This window comes from Vitis riparia, chromosome 16, assembly GCF_004353265.1.
Source record: "Vitis riparia cultivar Riparia Gloire de Montpellier isolate 1030 chromosome 16, EGFV_Vit.rip_1.0, whole genome shotgun sequence".
Lineage (NCBI taxonomy): Eukaryota > Viridiplantae > Streptophyta > Magnoliopsida > Vitales > Vitaceae > Vitis > Vitis riparia.
Window position 1 is genome coordinate 19084935 of NC_048446.1, and position 19945 is coordinate 19104879.

Genomic DNA, 19945 nt, shown 5'->3' on the forward strand with positions numbered 1-19945 from the left:
GGCGTCTCCTGCCAGCTGCCAAAATGTCCCCCTCAAGAGTGAGAAAATATGGACAGCCGCCAAAATGTCCACCTCAAGGTGGTCCTCAAGAGTGAGAAAATATGGAGCCTAAAATAATGGTCCACAAATATGAAAATCTTTGGTATTTTCTTTTATATTTTTTAGTCATTTTTTATTTATCTTTTTGCATAGTAATTAAATATAAGAAATTTATTTATTTTAATATTCTTTCTACTTTCATCAGAATTAATTTTGAGCATGCAACATAAGTAATCCCAAAAAAAAATAAAAAAATAAAAACTATTAATTTTACAGCTTAAACATATAACCACTATGAGCTTAAAGATCCCCGCTCCTCCATAAAAGCAATTCCTGATGTATCGATGTTCATTACACTTATTAGACATGTTCAGAACTACTAGTTGAGTCCTCATTTTACCACTTCTCTTGTGTGCTCTTCTTTCGTGTACTCACATGCATTGTCCTTAAAGATAATAGAATAGAAAGACTATGTTTAGTTTATGGAAAGTTTGGAAAATACGGAAGAAAGAAAATAAAGATGAAAAGCAGAATAAAAGAAAAAGTGAAAAAATAAATAAATAAATATAAAGTTAATATATTATTTTTATATCCTACCTCAAATTTATTTTATTTATTTAACTTTTTTATATAAAAATTAAATAATTTAAAAATATATAAATTTTTTTAAAAAATTTAATTATATATATTTTTTTTTCGTATTTTTTAAGGGAATCAAACATAGTTGAAGAGTATTAGAACTTTCAATAAGTTGGCTATCACAAAAGGTTTGATATGCTATATATATTTTCACAAGGTAAAACGAAAGCATAAATATTAAAATAATGGCAACCAATTACAGAAGAAACATTACCTTTTAACTATAGCATCCAGCTGCATATCCACTCGTTACTCACAAGGAGCGATAAAAGATAAATCCACAAGAAAAGTTTGTTCTGCTTAGTAAAATTAACATAACTTGCAAATATGCCATAACTAAGAAATTGGGAAAAATATATAAGTTCATACCAATCATATACTGGATAAGGACTTTGCAACCTTAAAACCTATATTTACTTGCAATAAGGCAAATTGTCCACCAAAAGAGTCAAGAATCCTTCTTGTTCATCTAAGTGAATGATCACTACATCCAAAAATAAATAAAATAATTATGGGATTAGATAAAATGATTCTTTTGTTGAAAATGCTAAATGAAGCACCGTAAAAATAAAAAAGAAAGTGAAAATACTTTAACACGCCGATGATAATGTGGGAGCAACAAAAGTTTTGATACCACTTGTTGCATATGTGGAAGCTTTTTTGAAAGAATATAAAATAAAATCGTTCATACACAAAGGTAAATAAGGTTTTAATATAATTTAACGATCATACCTACCTTTATAGATAAAAGATAATATTTCACTATAAAATAAAGAACATTAAGAGGACAAATCGAAGCAGATAAGAAATAACATTTTACTATACAATAAAGGACAATTCAACAAATAAATCAAAATATATATAATTATTAAGTCCCAAAACATCCTACATTTCCTTACTTTCTATACTTTTACCCTAAATCAAGAGTCATTCTGCTTCATTAGGTACTTTTTACTCTTTCTTACATCTACCCAGTGATTTTTCTTACTCCATTGGGTAATATCTCTTACTCATCATCATATCTTTATGTATCATGTATAGTTTTCACAAACCCATATCTCTCATCATTTTTTTCTCCATTATAACTTAAAATATTTATATAGAGATATTCGTACTAATTTTTCTTATTATATAAAAATTTAATTTAAAAATATTATATATAAAATTCCTTGTAAAAAAGGAAATATATTTCGCTTAGGAATACACTACTCGGTCAAGGCATTCAAACTTCCACATGCTCCCACCCTGCTCATACACCTCATTCCACCACCTAAGCACAACTAAGATCCTTCCACTAACGTTCTTGACTACCCAAGTCAATGTCTTATCTATGCAGTAAAGTCCACAACTGTCCTTATAAAGCCCCTAGTTTCAATTACATATTTGTTGCAGAGAAGACTAATTTTGTAGAAGAAAGATATAATGCAAAAACAGCTTCAAAAAACCAACCAGAAATCTGAATCAATGTATATAGAACAAGACACAAGCAGGAAAGGATTTTCCTTCAAGCAAGTTTAACTGTCCATCAAGAAAATGGCTTCCATGATTCCGTCTAAACAATAGAATCTCTAAAAAGTGGAGTAGGGTGCACGAGATCAAATGGAGATGTGTGATGACTCTTACAATCAATGACTAGTTGTGAGACATCGTGTGTTTGACAGGATGAACATGCAAAAGAATTGTTGATAAGAAAGAATATCTGCAGCTCCATATGTCAGACATGATGTAAAAAGTAGGTCATGGTTATCGTAGAATTATTCCTCTCGTCGAGTAGAACACCTCCTCAAAATTTGGGCCAAAACGGACATCGTTCGGTCGTCCAAATGGTCGGTCAAAGTTCCAGCGACAATGAGATTCTCCACAGTCCGCAAGTCTCCTTCTCTACCGTTTTTTTTTTTTTTTTTACCTTTTTTTTTTTCAGTCACCAGCTGCTCAAGCCCAGTCAAGGCCCAATGAAGTAATTCCCTTTCGTTTTAACAACCGACAGTTCACGGCCCACTATCCAACTTTTTGATTTATTATTTTTTTTCTTTTATTTATTTTCATTTACTTATTTTTCATTTTCAAATTCCTTTTTTTTACAACACACAATTTAATTTATAAAACGTTAACTCAAAAATTTAATTTTCTCAATTTTATTAATAAACAATTTAATTTAATTTTTTCAAAATTAATTCTAATTAATTTTAACTAATTCACTTTTCATTTTCTTTTTCAGAAATTTTCAATTTCTAAAATCCCAATAAATTTTCTACCCTAAGACTGACATGGTACAAAATTTTCAACTTACCTAATTGACCAACATAATAAATCGAATTTCACCAATCTAAAATTAACATTTATTCTCCGAACACTTCTCATTTTCACTTTTCAACAACCACACAAAAGAAAGACTTTTTAAACTAAAATTTTCAACGTGACCTAAATTATCAGTCAATGTGTGAGGACCCTTATAATTAATGACTAGTTGTGAGACGACCCTTATAATTAATGACATTAGTTGTGAGACGACCCTTATAATTAATGACTAGTTGTGAGACATCGTGTGTTTGATAGGATCAACATGCAAAAGAATTGTTGATAAGAAAGAATCTCTGCAGCTCCATTAAAAAAGTAGGCCATGGTCTTTGATTATTCCAAGAGCTAACCACGGCTTGACCATCAACCACTTAAAGCAAAGTCTTCTAGGCTTCAGCAATATTACATACTTAGACTAGTTGTATTTTAATTATATTTCTCACAAAAATTGATAATATTACATACTTAGACCCACTAAAATCTTAAAGAAATCTTCCCAAAATAATATGAGAATTTAAGATTAATAACATATCTTAATTAGGTTATTTATGAGAATTTGAGAGAAAAATAAATTTCCTCGTACACTTTTAAAAAAGACTTTTTCATAGTAATTAAATATAAGAAAGCTATTTTTGAAGATTAAATTTAGTTTCAGATTTTCTTAAAATATGAACAATTACTGTCAGTAATCATTGGTTGGCCGCCAAGTCTTCTGCAATTGATTATGTCGTTGCCCACTTGCCCACATGCAGCCTAAACGCGTAGACTAAGTCTTGGGATCTCTTTCACGTACCCTATGGACGCAAAACCAGAAGCAACTGAGGAAAAGTGTAGCTATAAGAATCCCGAAGTGATTCCTTGGAATTCATAGGTATTGAATTAAGTTGAATTACTCTCTTTGCATCTTCTGATCAGGAATTCAAACATGGAGTGCAGGAAGTTCCAGATTGCCATTCTTTCAGCTCAAGGTCTTGAGAACGTCCGAGAAATATTCAGAATGAAAGTCTACGCCCAGCTTTCAATCCCCGGCAATCCCGAAATAAAGAGAGAAACCCCAGTGGACACAGAGGGGGAGACCAACCCCGCATGGAACTCCACCATTGGATTCACAATAGGCAATCAGGGAGTCGAACACCAAGGCGTCGTGTTCGTCATCAAGCTATACTGCAGCCGGACCCTAGGAGACCGGTACATCGGTGAGGTGAGCCTATCTTTCAAGGACCTGTTTGATGGTGCCGCACCCACCAGCCAAGGCCGCAGCAGCGGTATTGTAAGTTACCCAGTGAAAAAGGGTGGAGCGGATTCACAGGGGGTATTGAACTTTTCTTACTCTTTTGGGGATATAGTGATGGTTAAGAAACCATCCCTTTTCTCGCGCAGAAATTTGGCAGTTGCAGGTATCTTTATTGTGAGAGTGGTTTTAGAGGCCTTAGGAGCAAGCATCGATCTCGATATTCCATTCTTTGAAGAAGATGTTCCTATATGTTAACGAGCATGATAAGCATATCGAGCTCAATCAAACTTGGTTTGATAGGATGTTTCAGATTCGACCCTCTTTCTGTAATTTACATTTCTACTACTTGTTCTGTAAAAGCTTAACCTTTAGTGTATGGTGGGAGGTCTTGGTGTCAATCACTTTAGTGTATTTTTTAGTATTGATTGTATGTTTCTTACTTGTAGAGCAATGTTTCTTCTCTTCAAAGATCTCCATGATTCCAACAAGAATCCTTTTAGAATGGTATAAGAGATCTTTTCCCTAATCTTTAGTCCATGTTTGGGGAGAGCCATAAATGTTGAATATTCCAAGCTCAGTGGCATCCATCAAGGTTTGACCCAAAGATGTGGAAGAGGGAAAAGCCTACTAGGGCTGCTGCAACTGTTCATAAGGATAGACAATACTAAAAGAAAAATAAATAAACTAAAATAAAAATACATAAAAAAAAATTTAAATAAAAGACGGGATCTCAAAGATTAGGGTTTTAAGGTGAAAACACTAGAAAGAGAAAGAAGATAGGTATGAAATTTTACCGATACCCATTTTCATTTTCATTTTTTATTTTGACTCACTTGCCTTTTGACTCAAAGTAAGAAATGTGATTTTCAATTTTTATTTTGACTCACTTGTCATTTGACTCAAAGTAAGAAAGGTGTTGAAATTTCAAACTTACAAAAATAGATATATTTAACCTAAACTTTAAGAAAAATAAATTAAATTAACTCCAATTTTAAAGGTAAAAATAATTTTAATAAATCCATTTTATATGGGTTGCAGTTTTATATAAATTTAAATTAGCTTCAATAATATTAATATGATAAACCAAAAAAGGATGAGATAGGAATATGTTCATACGCTAATATGTTATTATTAAAATAATAAAATATTTTTATTAAAATTATGTTTGAATATGAATGATAATAATTTAAAATAAATATAAACTTTTATTTATTTTTATAGAGAATAAAAATATACCTTTACAACGGTCCAAATTTGAATTTCAATACTACCATTATGGTATGTTAGCATCTGCCTACATTTTAATACAGTTAACGGCGTCGCTAATTTCCAAAACCCCGACTTTTGCTCTGTGGAGCGGGAAACGGAGAGTATGTATTTCGGACGACGTCGAATTCTGCCACATCAGAATGAAACGGCGGCGTTGCTGACTTGCTACAGTGTTTTCTGAGTTCTTCACGAGACGCCATGGACGACGTTGATCGCTTGTTTCAGTGCTTCAAATGTGGCGTGTCTCCTCCAAGTACTCTCTCTACTAGTCTTTATGTAGATAGATATGATCGATTTATGGTATGTTTGGTCGCTGAGTAAATGTGGAAACAAGGAAAAGAAAAATCAAAATTGTGAATCATGAGATGTCTGAAATTGGGGACGAGAAACCAAGACCTCTACTTTTGTGCGATTTTCATTATTTGGAAGCCTATCTAAAATACTAAAATAAGTTCAGAACTGTTTTCTTGAGCTTTTCCTCAGTTTTCTGCCAACCAAACACGGTGTGCTTGCTTCTCTTTTCTTAAATGCTTGGTTAGGGCTTTGTTTTCGTTACTGTGACCGGACATTTAATTAAAGTTAGTAAAAGTGGAATTTTCTGATAATTATGTTTAATTGAAGCAAAATGCGTCCCATATTTGCTGATGATTCAATATTAGGGATTTTAGATTTTTTTCTTGCTTCCTTCAAGTGGATTGGTTTTCAGACTTTCTAGGGGAAAAAATGTTACGCACACATTGGTTAGAACTCACCTTTGAAAACCGACCATCGAAGGTAGGGTGCCCAATTGCTTATAAGCCAAATCACTAACCCTTAATTTCTGACGCAATTAGGTCGTTACAAAAAATTCTCCGAAGTTGAAGGATTTGAGTCCACTTTTTAAGGCATGGTGTGCCAGCATTTTCAAGTTACTTTTTCTTTTGGCCCTTAAAGCAAAATTTTCAGTGATTTTTTTCTTTAATAAGCATAGACTAAGGAATGGCTCACAAAAACACTAATGATAAAGAACTTAATTCACTTTATTCAATTTGTTTGGGGTTGTTGATACCCTTTTCTTGGCTGACTTTCAGGTGGCCTCACCCAGATAGCCGATGAAACATCCCCTTTTAGTGAACTATGATCCCAAAAAACCAAGTTGGAAAAGTATATTCAAATTTTATGAAAACAGTACAATCATTGCATTGGCTGCTGAAAAAGTTCAGGAAAAATTGAAACTTTGTGCACCAACATCTCATTATTAGGCAAAGAAGGGAAAACTTCTCTACTCAATATAACATATTTTATTTTAGGTTAATTTTTATTTTCCCTTCTTATAAAAAGAAAAAACCACTAAACATAAGATTTAAACTTTAATTTTCTTTTCTGTTCATCGGTTTCTCGGAAACCAAGTAGAGGAAATGATAAATGGTGTGAACCTTGGTCTCCAGAAAATGAAACAACTTTGTGAAGTTTGAAGTGAATCGAGAATTATGCCTTTCACCATACTATTTCTTGACATTTTGAATTAAATAACTTAACTTTTCCTTTATGTTCTTATGGTAATTGCTTCCTTGTATATTTACCTTGTATTTCAGAATCTGCTATCAGAGAAAGAAAACGGAATAAAGAAAAATTGAAGCAAGCAGGTTCAACTCATGTGGCCTCTACATATTCTGATGTTCAATCTCCAGGATCAGCTGGAGAAAGACATCAAAACGCAAACAATGTGCAGCCCTGCATGAAGGAAGTATATGCTCTATCTTTCCTTTTGTTTTTAGACGTCCATGTTTTCTCTTTTTGATGTTGATTGCTTTATGCTTAAAATGAAGTTTCTATATTTTTGCTGTGGGCAGCAAGCAAGCAGGTATCCTGATTCATGGAACAGTCATAACTCATATAGACTGGTATTTAGTTGTACGTAACACCAAGCATCTCATTGAAGCTTGATATCCAGTCTCGGTGACTTGTGTGCACATGCACACACAAATTCTTGTATGCTAAAGCTATTTTCAATTAAGTACTGTTCCTACAGAAAATAATCATTTGGCTTCTTGAGTTAATCATGAATTTTGAAAGTGATAGCCGTTGAATCTGTTTGAATTGTTGGTTGGACAGATCATACTTTACTATTTATTACTTATTTTAATGCATGGCTTAATTCTATATATCATTATTCCTTCAGCTTGGTCCTAGAACAGTTGAAGCAGAGAGGTTTAATTGTCACAAGCACATTTCTCCAGTCATATTTTATGGATCTCCACATGGTGTGCCTCCAAAAAGGCCATCCAGTTTGTTGCGATTATTACGTGAAATACGTGTTGAGCTCAGTGAACAAAATAAATCAGACCTGAGGTATTTGTAATTTTTGTCTTAATCTACTTATTCACTATCAAGTTCTACTTATCTTTCTTCATCTTTCATTTGCTCATTTATTTATTTGGGCTTTTTGGGTGGTTGGAGGGATTATATTTCATCTCATACTATCTTTCCTATGTCTGACTTGCTTCTAGTTTTTTGTTGGCTCAGGGAGGAAGTATGGGCTACATTTCCAAGACAGGATGAATCAATTAAGTTTGCACAAGGACATGCCGATGTGCATATTTTCAGTTATCAGGATCACTTGAATGGACAAAGAAGATTCCTGGTTTCAACATACAAGGAGTTCTGGCAAAGGTTGCCTTCATTCTTTCTTGCTTCATAATATTTTTTATGAATTAAACACAATTGCTATCTGACAAGTATTTGATTTTGCTGGTCATTTTAAGTTCAGGTACAAAAATATGGATTCTAAGTTCCGCCATCATTATGAAGTGATTCAAGAGGTGAAGTACCTTTAATATGTGTGAGAGTCACTTTAGTGGTTTCCTTGGCTTTGAATGCCAATAGTTTGTCTCTATGTTGCTTTCAGGGTTTCCCATGTCACCTTTATTTTGATTTGGAGTTCAATAAGAAAGACAATGCAGAAAAAGATGGAGATGAAATGGTTGATCTCTTGATCTCAGTTGTTTCAGAAGCCTTACTGGAGAAATACTCTATTCAAGTAAATGAGAAATGGATAGTAGAGCTTGATTCCTCCACTGGAGGTATGGTTTTCTAGTAGGTGCATGATATCAATCATGGTTGTGACCGTTAGAGTGTCTCCTAAGACTTGTGAGGAAATTTTATTGGATAAAAGAGTATGACACAGTCTCCTAAATCACTCATAAATTGCCTCATTATTATTTTCACTGATTGTCTGAAATTCCCTTGTTTCTTTGGTTGTCTGGATGAAGAGTTATAGGTGGAAGAGTGGAAGTAGATTAGGCAAAACCAAAGTCCATTTTGATTCAGACACAATTATCATCTTGGTCCATGTTCTTTATGTTCTTTTGGATCTCAATTGAATTTAATGCTTTTCAATGTTGCTGAGCTATAATGACTTGAAAGGTTGAAACTGAACAAATGTTAGGAAAAAAAACGAATGCTCTTTGAAATGTGGACCTTGAAGTTACTAAATATATATCATATGCTTCTTGGAAGAATATATTGTCAGTACTTGTATTCTATCAAAGAAAAAAAATATATTGTCAGTGCTCATAAGAAAGACTATTTTTCCTTCATGGGAGAGGATGCAAAATGTTCCTGGTGATTGGGTTTGAAATTAAATACTGAAGGGAGCAAGTAGAAGTTGGGTTTGAAATTAAGCTGGTTGCTGGATCTGGTAGGGGCATGCACTTGCACTCTCTCTCCCTCTCTCTCTCTATATATATACAGAGAGAGAGAGAGAGAGAGATTGCCAAAGTTTTTTGTGATCAACTTTTTTTTATTCTTTCCTTCTAACTTTATTGTTATTTCTAATAATACTAACTTACAGAAAAATTTTCACGTCATCTAATTATTCGCATACCAAAGATTGCCTTCAAGGACAACTCACATGCTGGTGCATTTGTTGCTGAGGTATGTCTTATCAAATAAGGATATTACTTGGTTATTACCTTGATAGACTTGATGCTAGATTTATCTTTTTAATCTCCTACTTACTATAAAGATTGAGACTATATCATGTCAATATTAAATTTACTGAAGACACCTCTTCTGATATAAACTTGTTCAGTTGATCTCTCTGCTGTGTTTGAGATTAGTGAATGATTTTGTTTCTTCTTGTAGAAATATTAATTGTTGTTACCATTGGCATATTATCAGATATGCTCACAGATTTCAAGTGCAGGGGAGGGGGATGGAAATTTTAAGAAGTTGTTTGTTTCAAAAGGATCAACCTCTGCTGAGTTCCCCTGCCAGCTTTTTGTAGACACTGCTGTTTATTCCAGAAATCGCTGCTTTCGTTTAGCTCTATCATCCAAGGCTGGGAAGAATTCAGTGCTTCTACCTACGGGGCGTTTCAAATGCAAGGACATGGTATGATGCTCCTTTTTAACTAGGAACAACAATTCAACTTTGCCTGATCAATAGTAACTTTTTTAGATATTGTCCTCTACTTTCCTTTAATATTTTCTCTAGATCAACCTAGGGGCTGTTAAGATGCTTCTTCAAAATTTGAATGGTGCTTTTAATGAGTTTGGTCTGGGAATTTCTGGGTTATGTATATTTTGGGTTACATAAAAATGGCCCATGTTCCATCACCCAGTGAATTTGGGTGGTATCTAGGTTTGAGTTTGCCATCTTGTTTGTCTGCAGAATAGCTCCAACAAATACAATTAGAACTTAAGATGTTCTTTGCTCAACAACTGCAACTGTCCTTGCTTTTTTCTTATTTTGTATCTAACAGTCCATAGAGTGTTTTGATGAATGGTAGTGCTTTATTTGTAATGTCTTTGCTAGTTCTTCAAAGGTTTAAACTTGCTTGTCAGCACGATGAGCTTGTTTCTCTGGTGTTGGGATTATTAGTAGCAAAACTTTCACATTTCTTCTCATATTTATCATTTTTCTTAACTAGATGGCACATTAGTGTGGCTGGAAAGTGTTAAGTGAAGCTTGAGGTGTGTGGAATCACATTCACCAGAGAATGTTGATCTTGATATTCATTATCTTTCAACAAAAAAACATCTTCAAAAGAAAATCCTGTTTTTTCTGCTTTTATGACAACTTGACCATATCAAATCCAATTCTAATTCATATAAGGTTATCTGATGCTTAGCACATACTAACTTGCCTTTTATCTAATGATTAGTTTTATGTTTATGAATTGCAGTGTGAGGAAGAAATGTTCATGGCATCCTTGATCTGCAATATTGATGTTGACTGTGAGAAGTTTCTAGTCTGTAAAATGGATTTAAATTGTGTGAAGACCCTACATTTTGATATGGAGGTTGTTTTTAGATTCTGAATATGATTCATTTTCATTTTTCAAGGTGCCTTAAAAAGTACTTAGATATTTTATGCACTCAGTACTTGGATGCTTAAGCAGTACTCTTGAAAATGTTTTTGCTGCTCACAGGATCCAAGTGTCTTAACGGCCTTTCATTAAGTTTGGGGATAAATTATTGTTGTCATATTTAGAAGAGGCTTGTTCTTGTTGAATTGAGAATTTCTGTGTTCACCAATGGAAATTTTTGTTCATACAGGAGAACCATAATTGTAGAAAACATTCCAGCTCCCCTCAAGACTTTGCATTGAGTGCTTGCACAAGCAATGTTTCAGGCACATGCTTCATGGGAAATTCACCGTTCCCAGCTTTGGATATATTCGTAGAATCCATTGCCTCCATTGGAAATGTATCAGGTGGTATCTTGTCATAATTTGTATTTTGACTTTTAAGGCAATGTAGTAAATCATGGTTTTGTTTGTTGGAGCACATTAAAAGCTGTTTTCTCTTTGCTATTTATTTCATTATTCTGATCAAGTTCTTCCCTGCTTTTAAACATAACAATGAAATAATAATTTTCTAGTCCTATTCCCAAACTGAATTTTCCTACTAGTTCTGACATATTTGAGTGTAACACAAATCAGGGAGTGGGGACCCTAACTCCGACAGGGCTTCAAATTTTGTATTATTAGGTTGTATATGGTTTTGTTTCAACTTCATTTAAGAAACAAGGTCAAATATGAAATTTGTTATCTTGTCAGTGCTTCTGCTTCCATACTTCTGCTGCCAAATTGTGTAAGCATCAAATCTCCCTTTACATCACATTGCTGATTATTTAGTGCAATTTTAGGAAAAATTCGAAGCTGGTATTGGTTCTCAGAATACAGATTGATGGTCTACAGCATGTCAAGAAATAGATACTGTGAGCGAATTGGCAGACAGCATAAAAGCAATCATGGTAAACTTTAATTGTTCAATACCCTTATCTAAAATGTTTCTCTAGTTTAAACTTCTTCTTAAAGTAATTATTTAGTGCTTGTACATCTTTTTTATTTATAAATACTTATATTATTAGCTAAATGAGCCAAAAACCATGTGTACATTATTTTGTCAACTAATTGTCTTCTGGAATTAGAAAGATCAATTTGAGCTCAGTGTCGAACAGAACTGGTCAGAGTGGTTTGGTGCACATTCTTATTATCATGGATCCAAAAATGGGGAAGGTCAATTTTCTTGGCAGCATATTTAGGGGCTTATTGAATGTGCCTTGCCTGCAGAAGATGATACTTGCAGGGAAAAACCATGCATGTGAAGGTTGTCTATGTGGATGCTACTTGTGGACAGCAAGGAGTGTCTCATGGTGATGTGCTAGGAGGAATTAGATAGAATTGTTTGGATATGTGTTCAATATTATAGGATATTAGGATGTTCCATGGAAGTCAGTGGAGAGTCTAGATACTTAGGTGGGAGATTTGAGAGTTATCCCCAAGAGATCAAAAATAGAGTTTGTGGTTTAATCCCCTCAGTCTGCTATGAATGTGGGACCCTATGGCTTGCCTATATTTTACTTGTCTATTTGCTGACTATGGTTTCCTAGTGTGCCTTAAGGCTGAGTTGCCTATGCTAGCAAGGGACATTGGAAACTCCCTGCCCTTGACATTATTCTTTCTGGCATTTGGTGGAAGATTGATAACATAGTACAGTACTTGAACAGTTCAATATTTTGTATGGATCCCATCAAAAGCATCTGCTCATGATGGTTATGGTGATCAAACCAGCATGGACCATTTTCAAAATCAGACTCAATTGGGGACAATTTTGTGCTGAGTCCTCCAGGCTTAGCATGTGCCTTGTAAGATTGCTTCAGAGCCCATATTCTGGATCTGAGTTTCTCTGGAATTGATCCATAAAAATATCATTTTTGTGGTGGACAGATTGGCTGCATGTTTTCCTGCTCTTCCAGCCTTTTCTTTTTTTCTTATGTCTGATACAAAACTGGCTTAACAACTATCGACGTTTTATTTGTTCAGTTATCTATGTTGTTGACCTCAGAAGGGCTGTTTTTTATCAGAAATGTCATGATCCAGATTGCAGAGGTGCATACAGTTTTACTTTCATGAATTTTTTAATTTGAAAAACAAATTTGTGCATGGATTCTCAGTTTTCACTGGATGCTGAGGTTACCAGGTTATCGGTCTCCCTTGCGTCCAATACCAACGGATGTCATTCCCAATACAGCAGTTCTCATGGATTCAGTACAGACAGAGCATCATGTAGAGTCAACCAGCAATCACCTTGGATACAGTCTTGTGGAAAATGATCAGGAATGTGTTTCAATTTACAATGACAAAAGCATTACCGACAGCTGCAGGAAAGATGCATGGTGGCTTGAAGCCATAAGATTTGCAGATAATGTCGAAAGTGTGCAACATATGCAAGACCTCAGTGACACGGTTAGACCGTTTGCTCTACTCATATATATAAGTGTTCCTGCCACCTAATTTTTTTACCACTGCCATCTTGCTTGGAAGGAGCTCTAGGGCATGCATATGTTTGAAACATGTTTGTTTGAGATGCTCATATGCCCAAATGGGACTGGGAGAACCCTTGAGATTTGAGGACAAAAAAGTAGGTGGGGATTTGCTCCCAGAAAGCTCTCAAAAATATGATTTCTGGTGGAAGAAAAGAATTACTTGCTAACAAATTATCCAGTATGAAGAAAAGATGACATTTTTTAGTTCTATTCTGATTCGATGTGGTATCAAACAGTCAGTTCTCATATTACCTTGATTTTATTTTCTGTTGAAACAAATTTAGCTGTCAACCCTGTGGCTGTAATCTAATTTTTCACAAATCACCCTGTAAGCTTGACCAATTGTCAGAAACGGGTCAGTTCAAAACATGCATGAGCTTGAAATATTTAGCTTGAAGAACATTACTCATTTTTCTCCTAACAATGCCCTTTCATTTTCTATGGCAGGAAAACATAGATGATGAAGACGATGATTGGTGGATGGCTGCTGAAAGGACTGCTTCCCAGACTGAACAAACCTACTTCAACCACAAAAGTTAAACCATCAAAACCAAATCCAGTTTTCAATGATCAATGTTCAGAGGCAAAAGGAAAGTTTCTTGTGGCATTTTCCTCTCGAAGAGAAGCTTAACAATTAGTAGATTGCCTCGTGATGTCATCGGATGTGGTGAACTCGTGAGGAAGCAAGGGCTTTTACAGACGACATCAACTTCAGTTGAGCTCAAAACAACTGACAGATGCAGAGCTGGTGGAAATCATGTAAGAAATCCCATGCAATTTAAAATAATTAAATAAGAAAGTAATATTCAACTATAAGTCTTTTTTCTACTTTGACCCCAAATTAATTTTTGTCCCACTTACCTACCTTAATTAATTAACTCATTTATATAGCTTTTGTTTAATTTTTATGCAACTTAATTTATCAATTGGTTAAGTAATTCATCTATATTCTAGTCTATTTAATTAAGGACAACATGACTTATTCCATTAGTATTTTACATTATCTTTGACCATTTGTTTTTGAGCAGTTGAGCCTTATTTACCATATGATTAAATTTAAAAAAAGAATCTAATGCAACTTATTTTTAAAAACACTTTTTAAAAATTAAAAGATCAAAACATTTTTGGATAAATTAATTTTGAAAAATATTTTTTATTAAGATTTTGTAAAAAAAATAAAAAATAATAAATAATAATTCCATTTATATAATATAAACTAACTTTAATTCAAGTCTTATTAAAAATAAAAATAGTTTTGTAATTATAAATAAATTAAAAAGTAAATAGTTTTTAATCAAATATGAATATTAATATTATAATAAAACCATAAATTATATTTTTATAAATATTACAAAAAAAAAATATGTATATTAATATCTTATTAAAGCATAATTGATTTATTTTGTTAAAAATAAATAATAATAATTTAAAATTGATAATTGTTAATATTATTTTATTTTAAATGAATTTAAAAACAAACAAAATTTAATTATTAAGGTATAAATGAGTCAAATTTTTCATTACATGCATGCCTTTAATACTTAACTAAGGATATGATATTCTAAACCTTTTTATTTAATCTATAATTAATTAATGAGTTTTTGAATTTCAAATTATTCCTAAAAATAAGAAAATTCATTAAAGAATTTAAAGGATTAATTATGTCTATTAATTTATATATATATATATATATATATATATATATATATATATATATATATATATATATATATATATCAAATTATTTTTAAAAATTATTAAACTTCTTACTTTGCTTTTAAAAATTGTTTCTCAAAAACAACAATTAATAGTGGTATAAATTTTTAAAACAAATTTGTTTTAAAATCACACACCAAAATAGTTTTTTTTTTAAAAAAACTATACACAATGTGAGAGTTTTTCTAAAAATGAAAATAAATATTTTAACATTGAAATAAAAAAGAAATAATCATTCCAACTTTATATTCCTAATTACATCCAAATGCAATAATTAAAATCACTAAATTCATTCCTATTCAACGAGGAGGAATGAGAATAAAAACAAAATATTCATTCTCATTCCTCCTACCAAACTGTCCATAATGTAAAAATTGCTTTTTAAATTGATAAATTTTTAAAAATTTTGAAAAATCACTTAAAATGTATTTGACAAGTGCTTTTCTTAGGCTATGTTTGGTTTTTTAAATTTTAGAGAAAATGTGAAGAAAGAAAATAGAGAGAAAATGTGGAAGTAATTCTTTTAGGCTATGTTTGGTTCTTACAATTTTAAAGAAAATGTGAAAGGAAGAAAATTGAGATGAAATGTGAAAGAAAAGAAAAAGTAAAAAGATAAAAATAAAAAATAGATTTAAAATTAATAAATTATTTTTATTTATTTTTTAAAATTCATTTAGCTTATTTTTTTTATTATATAAAAATAAAATAATTTAAAAATATATGAATTTTAATTATATTTGATTTTGTTTTATATTTTTTATAATGAAATTCAAAACAGGTAAACTATTTTTTTTTCTTTATTTAGTACTTTTTAAGGATCAAACATATATCCAGAAAGTGTGTTTGATAATAATTTTAAAAAGTGTTTTTACCATTTTCAATACTTACAAAATAAAAAATTTCAAGATTTAAAAATGTTAGAAACACTTAAAAATTTTTATCTTTCAAATATTAAAAATTGTTAGAAACACTTCGTATAATCACTGTCAAATGCATTTTTTAAAGTGTTTGACAATAATTTTAAAAAGTAATTCTAACATTTTTAATACTTGAAAGATAAAAATTTTCAAATATTAGAAAGATTAAAAATACTTTCTAAAATCACTATCACACGCACTCTTAGTCATGAGTTTACAAAAAAATATTTCAATTAAAAACACTTTTGAATAAAAAAAACTTTCAAATCCCCTCCTACTTGTTGTACAAATTGGTACATTTGTATCGGTGCCGAAGCGACCCGATTTTTTGCTCTGGTGCCAAAGCGACCCAAAGTGGCCTCCCTAGGATTCAAACTCGAGACTTAGTCTGTGTGGTTGCCCTCCTGGTACCATCTGAGCTACCTGCTGCCAACCAGGCATTGAAGGCCCCAGGTATGAATAAGTTGCTCCTTGTCCTCCTGCGGTTGTGAGTTAGGTCAACATTATTGGGTGGCTGACATGCTTTGTTCTCTTGGGTGCGGGCAAGGATAGAAGGGGGAAGTTAGTAGAGTGGGTGGAAAAAGCCTCGTTCGACCGGTTGAGCAGGCTGTTTGAGATTGCGGCGGACGAGAGGAGCTGTCAAACGCTTCTCTCCGCGCAGAATCTCCGCTTGGTTACCCAAGAGCCCCAGCCGTACGTACTCAACATACTCCCGAGGCAGCTGCCCAAAAAGGTGGTGGCCGGAGAACACTTTGTTCTCAAAGATCTCCCATTCTACAAGGAGGCGCGCGAGGCAGACGCCCAGGCACGCCAAGCACTTCTCAACCAACGGGAGGAAAGAAGCCAAGAGGAAACTTTGCGGAGGGCCCTTGGTGATAAACGTCCCGCGCCCTTTCCTTCCGCTTGCGCCCCAGCGGGAAAGAAGAAGAAGGTTCCCACAAAGGGAATAGTAATAAGATCTCCAGCTCCCTCCGGCTTGCCCGCTATTTCAAGCGATTCCGAACGTATCCCTGGTCAAAACGGATCGGGGCCTTCAATTCCAACGGCTGAACGACTGGCTCTTCTGGCTGAGGAAGAAACCTCAGTGGATCAGCCCGGCTCTCCCCACCCGGACTCGGATGTAGCCAGGGCCTCTTGCCCTGACTCGTTGCCTCCTACGGTCCCCTTGGTCGAGTCAGGAAGGCCAGTCACCAACTGAAGGGATGGAATGTTGGCGACAAAGTTATAGATATCATTCTCCCCCTTCTTGACGGAGTAGGTGAAAAGGACCTCCAGTAGGGACAGGTCCAAGCTGAACAGCATGTCCAGAACACTGCAGCCCATCAGTACCCGGACAACGTTGGGATGGATCAGAGCCGGGGGAATCTGGGTGTAGTGGAGGAATTGCTTGAAAAGTGAAGGAAGCGGAAGACGAAGTCCCGCATTGAACTGCTCCTTGGAAAAGCAAATGGAGTTGTCCCCCGACTTGGCGGTAGACATGGCATCGCCCTCCAGCAGCCGAATGGACACTCCGTTCGGGATGCCGAAGCAATCTCGGAACTCCTTCTTGTTTAGGAGCTCAGTACGATTGGCTCGCCCGCCCGAACCGCCTTGCCTGGCCGCGCCAGTCGCCTCTTTTCCCTTCTTCGAAGACATTGTCGATTACACAAAACCTGCGTTACAAGAAAGCACCGGTCAAAGCGCATTCGATACAAGTCGCATCGTAAAAACCCTAAACCCATAAACTCTAACTCGAAGATTATAGCAACACCTCACAGACCCGCCAGAAAAACCATTCTCTTGGCAACCTCACATTCAAAGAAACCTATGAAAACCCCCAAAATACATCAGAAGCATCCTTGACGAAAATCACAGAGCAACACTCTCAAAGGAAAACTCTATTTTCCAACAACTTCCAAAAGACTAACTTAATCATCGAAGGGTGTGTCCGGACAACCCATCCGAACATCTTTTTGCAGGAGGAAGGAGGAATTACTACTACGCGTTGATCGAGATTTTGTTGCTGGTGACTACTATTGTAGCAGGGGAATTTTGCCATCAACACTACCGTCAATTATCCATATTTATTTATTTATACTTATTCTCAATCCTACCGGTCTTAAATATTGTAAATTCCACTTAATGGTACCTTCCATCTTCCTCAAAAACATATGATAAGAGGAAAAGTTGGCTTGTGGAAATTTTCCTAATGGAAAAAGTATTCTTCTTTGGAAAATGTTTCATTTTCCACGAGACAACTAAAACCAAGTATTTTCTACGTAATCATTTTCCAACTCAGTCTTCCTTCTTCCTCCACCTCCATGGCTACTCCGCCAGTCGTACCGACCGCCGCCGCCGCCGCCTCCTTCACCCCAGTATTCATCAACACTGCAACTCTCCGATCCATCCTTACATACAAATCGCTAATCCACCACTTCCGCGCGTTTCTTCCCACAGTCACTTCCAGTCTCCACTCCCCACCTCGCCAAAACTACGCCCTTTCCCCCTCTTCATCTCTCCTCCTCATGCCCTCTTGGTCTTCCTCTTCCTCCTTCCCCTACCTCGGTGTCAAGCTCGTCACCTACTTCCCCCAGAACTCCACCCTTGAATTACCGGGAGTGCACGGGAGCTACGTCCTGTTCGATTCTCGAACTGGGCAAACCCTAGCTTCCATGGATGGCACTGAACTGACTCTGTGGAGAACTTCTTGCGTGTCCGGTTTGGCTTCCGAGATTTTAGCCAGAAACGATGTGGGGGTTCTCGTGATGATTGGTTCGGGCGCTCTAGCCCCTCATCTGATCAAAGCCCATCTCACAGCAAAACCCAGTTTGAGAAGAGTGATAATTTGGAATAGAACAGTGGAAAAGGCGAGAAAATTGGCCCAAGAGCTGGAAAACGAAGGAAAATTTGAGGGTGTTTGTTTTGAGAGCACTGAGTGTTTGGAGGAAGTGGTGGGCATGGGCGATATTGTGAGCTGCGCCACGAATTCTGAGAGCCCTCTGGTCAACGGCGCAAGGTTGAAGGCTGGGGCGCATCTGGATTTAGTCGGGTCGTTCAGGCATTCAATGAGGGAGTGTGATGATGAAGCAATAAAGAGGGGGAGAGTTTTCATCGATAACGAAATGGCATTGGAGGAGGCAGGAGAACTGGTGGGTGCTTTTGAAAGGGGAGTGATTGGGAAGGGAGAAATTGGCGGCAATTTGGTGGAATTGATAAAAGGGGAGAAGGTTGGGAGGAGGGATTCAGAGGAGGTGACAGTGTTCAAATCAGTTGGGTCTGCAGTTGTAGATATTCTGAGTGCTCAACTGGTATATGAGACTTACATCAAAAATGGAGGTGGACTTTAAGCCTCACCATGGGGCTTGGCTTACATCTATTGTAAGTACTGTTTTTGGGGGAGGCTTATATTAATAAGACTAATAAGTATGGATAATCTTAGTATATATGGATTCTTCTAATAAGCTCTTCTCTACTGTTTGATTTTACTTCATGGAATTTGGAAGTAGCTGAGGTTGTGGTTTCTTGCATGGTGCTGTACTATTCAACTTGTTTCTTAGTTCATACCATTATATGCATATTTTGATCCTTTCTGATGGGATGTAATAACTATGTCCTTAAACCCAAGATGGATTATCCAAATGACGACCCTTTGAGAAACGTCTTATGAATGTGATATCTAATGTCATAAAAGGTTTGGTCTATACTTCCTAGAACAAAGGTAGCGGGAAGATTTTTGTGCCTTGGGTGCAAGCACCTTGCGCTTTTAAAACTATGCATTTATGTGTAAAGCTCCCAATTACGGATAAGAAGAATGTTTCTGTCATTTGGGCATGTGGTACCATTCCTCCTTCGAATGCTAGGAAATATGTTTTGTGTGGTATAGTTCAATAACATGGGAATAAGCGAGAAAAAGAATGAAATATCCATTCTCATTCTCTTATGCCAAACACCTCCTAATGGTTTTGATAATGTTCTTGAATGCATTCTTATATATTTAACTACTGATGAAATAGATTTCTCTCCTCTTCCCAAAGGGTAGT

At 35.0% G+C, this 19945-nt stretch overlaps 4 protein-coding genes across 5 annotated transcripts; 3 read left to right on the forward strand and 1 right to left on the reverse strand.

The window, feature by feature from the left end:
* The first annotated feature begins 3901 nt into the window (after positions 1 to 3901).
* Positions 3902 to 5660, forward strand: LOC117933373 (protein SRC2-like). Its single transcript, XM_034854736.1, has 2 exons — positions 3902 to 4373; positions 5521 to 5660. Exons 1-2 carry the CDS (start codon positions 3902 to 3904, stop codon positions 5658 to 5660), a joined length of 612 nt encoding a protein of 203 aa, XP_034710627.1.
* Positions 5517 to 14195, forward strand: LOC117933795 (DNA-directed primase/polymerase protein). Of its 2 annotated transcripts, none has more exons than XM_034855335.1 (14): positions 5517 to 5732; positions 7054 to 7205; positions 7641 to 7810; positions 7985 to 8131; positions 8229 to 8280; positions 8367 to 8541; positions 9312 to 9394; positions 9641 to 9853; positions 10647 to 10763; positions 11020 to 11176; positions 11611 to 11718; positions 12791 to 12856; positions 12948 to 13237; positions 13738 to 14195. In XM_034855335.1, exons 1-14 carry the CDS (start codon positions 5678 to 5680, stop codon positions 13831 to 13833), a joined length of 1881 nt encoding a protein of 626 aa, XP_034711226.1. In that variant the 5' UTR covers positions 5517 to 5677; the 3' UTR covers positions 13834 to 14195. The 2 variants fall into 2 exon arrangements, with proteins under 2 accessions (XP_034711226.1, XP_034711227.1); XM_034855336.1 differs by having other exon boundaries at positions 5518 to 5732; positions 12948 to 13213; positions 13741 to 14195.
* Positions 14196 to 16199: 2004 nt separating this feature from the next.
* On the reverse strand, positions 16200 to 18097 carry LOC117932996. The gene is made up of 2 exons (XM_034854343.1): positions 18055 to 18097; positions 16200 to 17578 (listed from the first exon to the last, which is right to left on the reverse strand). Exon 2 carries the CDS (start codon positions 17559 to 17561, stop codon positions 17016 to 17018), a length of 546 nt encoding a protein of 181 aa, XP_034710234.1. The 5' UTR covers positions 17562 to 17578; positions 18055 to 18097; the 3' UTR covers positions 16200 to 17015.
* Positions 18098 to 18128: 31 nt separating this feature from the next.
* On the forward strand, positions 18129 to 19508 carry LOC117932995 (protein SAR DEFICIENT 4). The gene has a single exon (XM_034854342.1). The coding sequence runs from the start codon at positions 18227 to 18229 to the stop codon at positions 19250 to 19252; it is 1026 nt and encodes a 341-aa protein (XP_034710233.1). The 5' UTR covers positions 18129 to 18226; the 3' UTR covers positions 19253 to 19508.
* Positions 19509 to 19945: the final 437 nt, after the last annotated feature.